The sequence below is a fragment of the Branchiostoma belcheri genome, unplaced genomic scaffold (assembly GCF_001625305.1).
Source record: "Branchiostoma belcheri isolate BF01 breed outbred unplaced genomic scaffold, Haploidv18h27 scaffold64, whole genome shotgun sequence".
Lineage (NCBI taxonomy): Eukaryota > Metazoa > Chordata > Leptocardii > Amphioxiformes > Branchiostomatidae > Branchiostoma > Branchiostoma belcheri.
This window is the reverse complement of record NW_017804287.1, coordinates 450,766-462,095: the sequence shown is the minus strand read 5'-3', so window position 1 is coordinate 462,095 and position 11,330 is coordinate 450,766. Positions and strand designations below refer to the sequence as shown.

The 11,330-nt window shown below is 39.2% G+C and overlaps 1 protein-coding gene across 2 annotated transcripts; it reads right to left on the bottom strand.

Moving 5' to 3' along the window:
* Positions 1 to 1,010: 1,010 nt before the first annotated feature.
* LOC109483454 (85/88 kDa calcium-independent phospholipase A2-like) lies at positions 1,011 to 10,838 on the bottom strand. 2 transcript variants are annotated; one of them, XM_019786492.1, is made up of 18 exons: positions 10,732 to 10,838; positions 10,219 to 10,352; positions 9,846 to 9,960; positions 9,207 to 9,307; positions 8,698 to 8,875; positions 8,282 to 8,469; positions 7,660 to 7,756; positions 7,167 to 7,349; positions 6,735 to 6,764; positions 5,552 to 5,709; positions 5,003 to 5,109; positions 4,452 to 4,539; positions 3,913 to 4,076; positions 3,469 to 3,619; positions 3,059 to 3,192; positions 2,778 to 2,932; positions 2,264 to 2,431; positions 1,011 to 1,857 (listed from the first exon to the last, which is right to left on the bottom strand). In XM_019786492.1, exons 1-18 carry the CDS (start codon positions 10,816 to 10,818, stop codon positions 1,639 to 1,641), a joined length of 2,457 nt encoding a protein of 818 aa, XP_019642051.1. In that variant the 5' UTR covers positions 10,819 to 10,838; the 3' UTR covers positions 1,011 to 1,638. The 2 variants fall into 2 exon arrangements, with proteins under 2 accessions (XP_019642051.1, XP_019642052.1); XM_019786493.1 differs by lacking the exon at positions 6,735 to 6,764.
* Between the last annotated feature and the right edge of the window lie 492 nt (positions 10,839 to 11,330).

The following is an 11,330-nucleotide window of genomic DNA, read 5'->3' as shown; positions in this document are numbered from 1 at the left end:
AAAAGTCTAGAAGTGCAATTGTTCATATGCAAGCTTTCTCGTGCACACCTACCGACCTACACACACACGCACACACACACACACATACACACACGTACAGTTGTAAGCCAACTGAAAGAACACCCTAAAAGGAAGAGGTCTGATACAGTTTCTGTGTTAGCAGAAGTCAATTGTCAGTTGTTATGTGACATTATTAATCGATTAAAATATAATAAGATAATGTAAACAGATAATCGGATACTGTAAACTATTCAAAATATATAAGTTGTTTGTTACATTTCAACAGTAACATCTACTATTTCATCATATTCCAATATTACAAAAACTCAAACATAATTTGAATTGAAGAGCACTCTTTTGAGTTGTTGGTACATACATGGGGTGTTGGAACATTACAAGTGTGTAACCACTGACATTTCTATTTACTAATTGGCTGATATTTACCTTCTGATACAATTCTGTGAAAGTGATACGCTGTACTCTTAGCATATAACGTTACATGTACAATGTAAGTTTTGTGTAACAGAAATTCTCACCATGTAATTTCCACATTTTTTGCCTCAGCCCTGAGACTGAGGAACAAGTTACAATCATAACAAAGGCACTGTACGTCTAAAGCAACAACAGCCTTGTGCCACGACAAGCTGCTCAAGTTTCAACTTCACATATTGTAGACATACCTTAACTGTGTATTTCTATCCACACATCTGGTCCTATTGATAATTCTTGGCACAAAAGTGCATTTCTTTAATCGCACATTCACAGCAATACTAGTAAGCTACGCATAGCAGCAGAGGCAAGTTATTTTTGCATCCGTTCTCTAGTTGTTCTCTAATGTTCCACAAAGGATGTCTACAAAATTAAAACAAAACAAAATCAGTAATTCAGCACGAAGCTCCTTGGTTATCAGTGTTATTTTCCATAGGCAAATGAAAATATTGTAAATTACGTAGAATAAAGGATCATTATCCTTATCTTTTACCAGAAACATTCTAAACGTTGTGAATATATCATTTAAGAAAAAAAAATTTTGGCAAAAACGTGGACTGAGTTAATGCTATATTGACATTTTTTTACAATTTTTAAACAGAAGGTAATTCCTACAGCTAGTGCCTTAAATTACTGGCCTCCAAAGGGAACATTATGACAAATATGTGGTGATATAAAACTTTAAGATATACTACATTAGAGTTCATATACAAATGTACTGTATAACTCATAATAACAAATAAGTCATCCAACCAATAAGTCAACATATATTCTGACATAGTGGAGATACAAAATTAAAAGTCAAAAGAACAAGGCAATTCTTCATGTTTTTACGTGTTAGTTTTGATTTTCTGAGCAAACAAAGCTACTATAAAAAGTCCTTTCGTTTTTGCTATAGCTTATGATACAAGTTCAACATCAAAGGATTGAGTTACATTGCATTTTAAACATACTAGTACATTGTACATTTGGTAAATATTAGTATACATTAAGACACTGAACAACTATTGCACCATAAGTGTACTGACTCTTTGTTATGTGTGAGAATGATACCAACACTCAAGGTAGATATCACTAAGTCTTCATCCAGACACCATTGTACTTGGTATAATGAGTCTTAGTGCCAGCCAGTTTACAAATTACATGCACTCAAGACTCCAACAGTATTTGAGCCAGTTTCTGGAAGCGGTCCTTTTTCTGGTGGATGTAGACCTGTGTGTCCCACAGCATCTGGATGAGGTGCTCGTCGCTTGTCTCATCCAGCTGGAGTTCCTCCGACAGAGGCGGGTTGAAGCGGAAGAAGGGCAGGCCGATCATCTCACACCACGCACGGGAGCGGTCAACCATCCGGCCGTCTGAGTCTGTGGCCTGCAGAAGGTTTGGATGTGCAAATATACAAATTAATCACAGCTATGCTATTCACTGACTGTAAAAATCTTGTACTTAGTTGTAGTACTACTAGTGGTGGTAGGATTGTGATATCATTATACTGTAAATTCATTTGACTTTTGCAACATGTTTAGTTTGTGGTACAAGGTAAAGGAAGGTATACAGTGTATACAGCATTTCAAGTGTGCTGCATAAGGAACTCTGTAGTGGTCTTACAAGGACATATTCATGGTGTTATGGAGAAAGTCATGCATGTATAAATCTAAAGTAAACAATCTAAAAGAGTAAAAAAAAACTTGAAATCTTGAAGGCAAATTTGCTACAACAATTAGTACATGTATTACCGATAGTACAAGCATGATGTTTATCTTAAACAGTGTCCTACCAAGTCAACAAACATCTTGCCCAGCTCCTTCAGACCCATCAGAGACTTGGCAGCCTCAAAGACTCCGCTTGGACGGAAGAAGTCGACAGATTTGACCTCCACCGTGGGGACCCTGCCTGTACCCAGGGACACCATCACAGCGAGCTTCCTGGCTTCTTCTGGGGAACCCTGAGGATAACATACCCTAAGTGTCAGCCTTTTTAGCTTTTGTCTGCTCACCATGATCCGCTACGGGCCAAAAAGTGTCAGCCTTTTTAGCTTTTGTCTGATCTCACGATCCACTACCGGTAGCAGATTGCAGGGAGCAGACGAAAGCTAAAAAGGATGACACTCTGGCTAAGGATGACAGGCAGCATGGGGAAAAACAATTAAGTTAGAAGTGAATCTGAAATAAATCTTCAACTCGATGAATTCAGTAAACCCAATAAACAGTATCCCCCCTCCCTTTTTGTGACAAAAAACATTTGTAGCAAAGAATGCGTGATTTTCATTGAGAAATTTCCAGAGGAAGCACCTTGAGTCTGAGGCTGGTGTTGTATTCATGAATCTCTGTCAGAACGTCCAATGTTGGGTTGTTGGCAATCAAACCACCATCCAGGAAGCGTCCCATTGGACGAAAGTAGGAGGGTGCTGCACCGCTAGAGCGAGCGGCTCGCCACACCAGCTGATCTGCTCAACATGAGAGGTATAATTTGTATTAGGTACTAACCCATGTCAAATGTATCTAATGAATGAACAAAGGCTCAAGCAAACAAAATAAAAAACTAAGACTAGTTAGTCTCCATTAGAGATTACCTGATGGTAGGGTGACGGGCTGGAAGATACACTTTGTGTTTTCGGGGTGCTTGGGTAGGTTGGGAGGGTCGTAGTTCCTGAAGAGGTGCAGACAGGCTGGGTTTCGGTCACCCATCACACCTGTCACTACCACCCTGGAAGGCAGAAAATGCCATGACAATAACAATTGGTTTCAATCGTGTACAAAAGAAGACACTGAAGAATTACAGGGAAAATAAGAAGAACAGTTGACTGTTACATTAGGACTCACTGTGACCATTAAAAACTTAAAATCCTGTTTTATTATGCAGTATAATCCTGAAATTCTAACTTGATATATAAGACATTTTCACTGGGAAGTTTTTTCTCTAAACAGAGCTCCAACAACAGATGGCGATGATAGTAGATCATCATCTTACTATAATCCTTACTTGGGATGAGTGACATCTGTCATTTTGGTGGTCTCCCCATACTCCTCCTTCAGAAACCCCTCCAGGGCATCAGAGCTGTACGGACGTGAACCCTTAAACACCTCATTCTTCAGCCGGAAGTACAGACATCGGCAGTATCTGGCCGTCTTGCCTTGTAAAAAAACGTAACAGTCTAGTACCATCATAAACAGCTTAGACAGGAAAGTACGGTTGTGATCAGTATGGAAATTTAGTAATAGACCAAAAATAAATGTATAATTAATATAATTGCCAAAGTTTAAAAAGTATTTTCCTTTATAGATTTAGATATACATGTATGAGACAATCTTCTTGACTGACTTTCCCATTACATGTAATTACTTTGGCACCAACTCTCATAACCATGGTGCAATGCCCCCTAGCAATGTACCAAGGAACTGCAGGACATGGCAGCTGAAAACTCACCATGTACAACTGCCAGTGCCAGAATGCCTCCTGTACTGGTCCCTCCAATCCAATCAAACAGGTCCAGAATGGGATGTCCGGTAAATTGTTCGATGGCCACCAGAAGCTGGGTGAGGACCAGACCACGAATCCCACCTCCATCCAGACACAGCACTTTATCATATCTGGGAACAGGGGAATAACTCATCTTGACAAAATTTCATTCTTTCTTCAGCTAGTGTCAATGATTACATTCAAATGCTAATAAGAAAATGACAGGGTTCAATTACAAGTCAAGTAGCAATTTAATCAACAGTAACGTAATACAAAGTTTTGTTCAATACAGACCTATTGCATGAAACAATTGGCTTTTTAAAATTTCTGGAAAGGTCCATTGCTTTCTAAGTGAGTATGAAGCCAGTTTTTTTTTACTGCAGGCAATTTAATATGCCAGTCATCAGTATGTCAAAAAAGAAACAAGATCACAACAATACAGACATTATAGAATGTGATATGTTTTCCAACTTATTTCCAATCAAATTCTTATCAAGATTCCTCACTTAGATGGAGTAGCTGGCCCGTCCATTTGGTCGTATCCAGCAGCAATGGCAGAAGCCCCCACGGCCATGGCAAGGATATCATCCATACCTGTGAAAATTACGACAATTCTGTTAAACCCTTTAGAAAAAAATTACCATCAATGTTATATACCAGAATAGCATGGCCATTTCTGTGTCTCTTACTGTGATGTTTCCAATTGCATACCCACTTTCAAAATAATATTTTCATATCTCAAATAGTATTCCAGAAAGACAATAAAGTTTGGGTGTGTATGTTAGAAGGTAGCCTGTGTTTACACAAGCTCTTGCTGCCGGGGGCTAAAGTCACCCCTAATTTTGGGTGAGCCGGCCACCTGGAGTGTGATTTAGTCAAGCTAGTTAGAGGGGATTTTGCATTGAATTTTTAGTTGTTTTTTTTTTTCTTGTTAAATAAATAATAGTCAGGTCTGTGATTGCCCCTAAATCAGGGGTTTGTTAAGAAATTGGAACATGACCACCAAAAAATCCTTCTGCCCTAATAAACTGACAGTTGGGCTTACGGGCTCTCTTACTTCTGTCGTGTGTTTTCTCCAGAGCCGCTGCCACAGGCGAGGGGAGTCCGTCAAACCCCTGCCCGTACTGGCACCCATCTTTACACCCAGTCATGCTGGATGCACATCTGTGTGGAACAGAGGATTGTTAAAAATAACTCTTACTTCAGACTTTCACTTACAAACAGTACAACATCTAACAAGGTCACATCCAGTGTTCACCGCAGTGTTCTAGCCAGTGTCCGTCTTTCCATCATTTGACAGAATTTCACCACTCGTGACGGACAGTTATTTTGCCTAATCTGTCATCCTTGATGGACAAAGATCAGCGTAAAAAGATATGGAACATTATAAATATATAAATAGAGAGTTGAAATAAGCTTAGTCTACGGCAAAATTTGCCCCTCAAAATGCTGGAAATCCGGAGCAGTTACTGTCCTTGGTGCTGAATTCCAGTGCTGGATCCAACAGCTTGACTGCTCAGCTACGCAAAGTGCAGTACCAGTATTTTACACCGTGAGGCACTTTATCACATATGCAATAACAAAGGTATAGATATTACACACTTACCTCTCAGCTCCCACCATGTGGAGCATACCCACAAGTATGTCCTTGTTTCCGGTGGCACTTTGGGCGGCCATGTGTCGCGGAGTCTCACCCTTATTGTTCTTGGCATTAATATCAGCACCAAACACAACCAGGACTCGAATGATGTCTACATTCTCAACCTTGAATAAAAAAATACACACATAAGATGTTGTTATTTTGTAACAGTTTATATATTATGGCGACTGGAGTTTCAGATTGACAACCAAAATCTCCCAACAGTGCATGACCAATCACATCGCTTCTTACTGGCAATACCATGCAGTGGTAAACGGTCATTCTGATGACCTTCTAGACCATGCAAGGTCATACATGTAACTTGCTATATTGTTCTTGTGGCTAATGTCTTGAGTGAGTTTTTTTTTCTTAAAGTAAACAAGAAATCTTTCTTTGATGATATATGTTTATAATGTCTACCTGCTCATATAAATGAATTGGTTTTTAAAGGTTACACGGAAGACTCCCAACAACTTGCTGAAGATCCTTAAATGATGGTTGCAAGCTCAGTGCCTCGAATTAGAATCAGTTATTAATGACAGATGAAATGAGTAATGTGCATGGAATCATGCAAGCAAGCAGTGCTTCTGTTGTGCTTTTTCTGTGTAAAACTTAAAATTTCCATTAATTTCAACTTACATCTTCTGATGTATCCTTGTCAGAAAGGATATATATAACAACACATTAGCTGTGTGTGTGGCTAATACATACGAAACTTACTAAGACTAAGACAGCTATCAATCATAAAAGTTGGTGTCAAATACTTATGGGCTAAATTGTTGATTTCAAGTTAAATCTGTTATACCATTATCAACTTTTAAAGAGTAATTGATTATCATCACATTCCTTAGTCTAATTTTTAATAGATGATTCAGCATTTAAAGGCAAGTTATCTTTATAAGTTCTCTCTTCCTTAGTTCTCAATGAACTATTACACAATATCATTATATCCACATTAATGTCAGGCATAATACATTTTAAAATCAACAAGCATGTTCTTAATATAAATTATTTACCAAATGTCTTTTTTTTCACCTCATACGTAAAGACTTCACTTTAGTTGTCTTATGGGGCTTGTAAATAAGAAAAGAGAAAGTTTGGGGAAATGTTAAGATATCTGAGGGAGGGAGAAATGCAAGCAGCAGCTTACTTTCTCTGAAGACTTCTTGTCAAGTAGAGTCTGCTAGGAGAAGCACACAGAGCAAAGAGTACACAACACAGAGGTCTTTAAAAAGTGCATTTGACAATTTATGAAATAGATACGGCTGTGCATGCCAGGAGGCATGTATGTCTTTTTGCTTACTAAACCAGTCTACTACTTCTACTTTTGTTCCATAGTACGTGCAAGCATCACTATTGTATATATTGATGCATTCATATATGACAATGTTGAGGAGCATATGGTTTTTTAAAAACAAGCACAGCAAATTAAACATTTAACTACAGATAGACGTACATTTTGTACATGTATAAAAAACATTACAGACAGTACAGAAAATTCTTTGAACAGATTCTCCACAGATTAAATTCTCCTTGAAAAAATGCACCAGTCAGTGTAACTATCAGGGGGGATACAACATACCTTAACAGCCAAGTGCAGAGGGGAGTTCCCCTCCTGGTCCTTAACATTGACTTCTGCATCTGATATCATGATGGCCAGGACACATGTGAAGAGGTTCTCCTTCACCATGTAGTGTAGAGGTGTCAGGCCGGCAGTACTCACAGCTTCAAGCTTGGCTCCCTTACTCAGTAGGAGATGGATACACTATGCAGAAAGGAAGAAAAATCATTGGAAAATTACACTAAATGAAGTTTTGCTGATGTTTCGGTGTCTGTCAGACTCAAACAAAACTCAGCAACATTTGGGATTGTTGTTTTTTTTGCCGCAAAAGCACCAGCTACATTGCCTACATATAGCGGCGAGAAGCAGAACTCCTGTCAGAAGCTCTGAGGAAGGTGTCTAACAGTACACCAAAATGTCAGCAAGGTTCTGGTTGTGTAAAAGAACTACCGTATCCTATACCTTAGCAACCTGATCCAAAACAGAATGGACACAAGATGACATATCTCCCTACCTCAGGAGTTCTGGCCCAGTGTAGAGCAGTCAGACCAGACTGAGGGTCTACAGTGTGCACCTGGCGTGGATCTCTCTCCAACAACAGCTCCAAACACCTGTGATGTGAAAGACAAAAAATCATCACTACTCAGATCCACACCTGGGCATACAAAATGACAAACTTCTGGGCTCAACATACAGCCTGCATAGTGTTAGTGCAGGTGAATCTGAAGTTGTCAGGTATTTCTGATGTCTACCTGCACTGGTCCATGTACATTGTACTGTATGTGTACAATACGTGTACAATGTACATGTAGGGGAATTTCTATTTGGTGCATTGGCTTCTACCACCTACAAAGTTTAAAAGAAATGACAACAATGGTTTGTGGACAATTTTGAGTATGGTCCATACATCCTTAATTTTTGTCTGGTGCAGGTAAAATTTGTCTGGTATAGTTAATGTTTCAAATGTTACCTGTATCAGTGCAGAAAAGTCCTGTACATGTCTTCATTGTGGATGTAGCAGAAAGTTTTGAGGACCTCAATATGTTAAACTTAAGTTCATTACTAGTACATACTAGGCAACTTTACTGGTTCATTTAGATGGTGAATACCCTCATACAATCACCATATACACTTACTCCATGCTATTGGCCTCCATAGCACTGTGTATGGGGTATCCCTTGGCTCCCATCAGTAAGACGTTAGCCCCAACGTTCAGTAAGATCTGCACACATTTGGGCTGGTTAGATCTGCAGGCCACATGGAGAGGGGACTCCCCGGCCTGGTTCAGGGCACTCACGGCAGGGCTTCGAGTAGAGCACAGGATCTACAACATCACCACAGGCTGAGTGTTACTACGCATAAAGGAAAAAAGGGTAGGCTACTGGATACTAGTACTAGCTTTTCTTAATCGGCTATATATATAGAACACCCTCTTTGATGCCTCCTTATTTCCACTTGAAAAGACCATGTTTATATTTGATATGATTCTGTATCAGATAATTCAGATTCTTTCATGTAAAAAAAAAAATATTAAAATATTTGAACTCCGCACCTCGAGAGCTTCTGGGTTGCTCTGTGCAGCGAAGTGAAAGGCCGTGTTCCCTTCACCGTCTGCCTTCTCCACCTGTACGTTACAGTGCATGAGTTCCCGGATACAGGCCATGTTCCCGGCCAGGCAGGCCAGGTGCAGCGGTGTGCGCCCGTTCTCCTTCTCTACCAGATTCAGGGCACTGCAAGAAATCAAAGTTTAAACACTGTAGTTTCTGGTTAAGGGTAGGTAATAGTTTTCCTGTCACTCTCTAAGAAACAGCAACGAAATAGTCTCCAACCTTGTACTCTGGTTCCCAGCACATGGGAGAAGGAAGCCTGGAAGACCGCCCCTGATCACTTACCCAGATGTGTTGCACTGGTCTTCATGCTGATAGCATGGGGAAGGAAAGCTATGCAGGACAGGAGATACTGGGCTGCCATGGTGGTTCAGGTGGCAGAGGAGGACTGGCACCCAACATAAGTCAAGTCAAGCAGGTGTTCACATAAAAGTGAATTACAGTGACAACTTACCCTGCAACAACATTGTGTTTGAGACATTCTATCATCCCCAGATGAACAGCCAAGTGTGCCGCTGACCAGGACGGGTGCTTCTGGACAAGGTCATTCAGTGTCTGAAACAAAAAAAGGGAAGAAAAAGGGCTTAAAATTGGAATTGAAGTGTATCTTCACATTTAGAAATTTTTTTCTTGGTCTTCCTGGTTATCCTTTAGTTTTGTTTGTACTCTGTTGTATCAGAAGTTCCATTTTTTTGGACATAAATACAAAATGAAAACATTTCAAGTCTTCTAAATGTCAGTTTAATCCAGCCATATAACATGATCTTTGAAAAACCATTCATTGTTATAGCAGAAAAGCTGCAATCAACTCCTAAGTACCATGCCTAAAGTTGTCATACCGTAACACCATCTAGCTACTCTTTGGGGTACTGCAGTTTGTCAGCTAGCCTGAAATTGGGGAGGGGGGGATACTAAGCTACCTATATATATCGGGGGTGATACTTAAAGTTACCTATATATATTGGTATACTAAGTTACCTATATATAGCTTAGAGGGGGTGCTACTAGCTATCTTAGTTACATTACAATGTATATGGCATGGTCTTTGCATGGCAAACTGCCAGACTGAAGTGATCATTATCACTGGTGTTACCTGCAGTTTCGTGACAGAGTAGATTGACTTGGAATACTGATAGAAGGGCAGCAGTTTCTGTGTGTACAGCTGGAATGTCTTCACTCCTTCCTCCTCTGTGGGCAGTCGGAATACTCTGGAATGAGAGAGACGGACAATTAAAAATAATATGGCATATTATTATCATAACAAGCTTTCTTGTGCAAATACAGTACATGTTTTTCATAACAAACAATGTAATTTCATGACCAGATCTGAACAAAGAAATTATATAAACTGATTCAGACAAAATGTGTGCATTAAAAAACTTTTCTGGTAAATTGCTAGATTCACAGTATTGGTTTACTTAATGAGTGTAGTAAGTGTATCTTTTTGCTTTTCTAACATGATGTACCTGTAAGCTTGAACACTCATTCCTGTGTTGTGCAGTACGGCCTCAAAACTCTGCCCCCTCTCATCTCTGTAGAGAGTCAGGCAGTCTTCTCTCTTCATGATCCCGTACTTGGCATAGCTCTTCATATCCACCTCCTGAATGATTCCATTTTGTTTGTTTTGTAATGTATTGTAAAATCAGACAGAGACAGTACTAGACACTGATAAACCTTGTATTCTAGGACTGTATTAGTAGTGGTACCAAGGAGGTATTTATAATTAACCTCCTTGGCAGTAGTACAGACCATTAAATTATTGGTGCTTACTTCTTGCAATATATTGGCAAGCAGTGAAAGAGGTACTAGTACTTGAAGTGTTTTACAGTCACAATACTTACACACATTTTACAGGCACAATACATACACACATAAACTACCCGGTATCCACTAAGTTACCTAACGTTATATATAGCTTAGAGGGGGTGCTACTAGCTATCTTACTTCCCGTGTATACAGATATGAAGTCCAGTGTTTACCTTGATAGAGTAGGGGGTTCCCAGCAAGGGCATGTCACTAACCAGGTTACTGACAAACCCTTTCACAGCATCTTTCAGGAAGGACATCTTGCTTCTAGTAGCTGGTATCAGACCTGCAATGGAGAAAGGAGGTTGTAGTTTTGTGTTGATAACTAGAGGATATTCTGTCAACATGAACAATGTTGTTTCAACAACAGAAAAAGAATCGATAAACATTACATCATTTTCAAACGACAAGTGTTGAAACAAAAACATGTACACAGCGTGCTTAAGTACCAAGCAGTGCACATTCAATTCATTGAAAGAAAAGAAATATGCAATTTTAATTAAAAACAGCATACACTACATTATACTAGAAGTTTTCTAGTAGTTCAATAGTTTCTAAGCACGCATTTAAATTTATGACGGTTATGTAACCATGACTTAGTTTAACCAAGGAGCTTTATGTTTAACCTCCATGGTTGAACAGAGGGGTATTCAATATGGTGGCCCTTAAAAAATACCTTTCTAAATCTTTATTGACCGGTGTCACGTGTTATGGATTATATTTGAATATATTATATCATATCTAATTTATTCTTGAGTCGAATCTGTACAAA

Bases quoted from the DNA above. Each gene is read 5' to 3' on its own strand.
- LOC109483454 (XM_019786492.1), bottom strand. From the start codon at position 10,818: ATGTCCTTCCTGAAAGATGCTGTGAAAGGGTTTGTCAGTAACCTGGTT. The intron at 9,308-9,845 runs GTAACACCAGTG...TTTTTGTTTCAG, and splicing joins ACTCTGTCACGAAACTGCAG to ACACTGAATGACCTTGTCCA. The intron at 8,876-9,206 runs GTAAGTTGTCAC...GATTTCTTGCAG, and splicing joins AAACACAATGTTGTTGCAGG to TGCCCTGAATCTGGTAGAGA.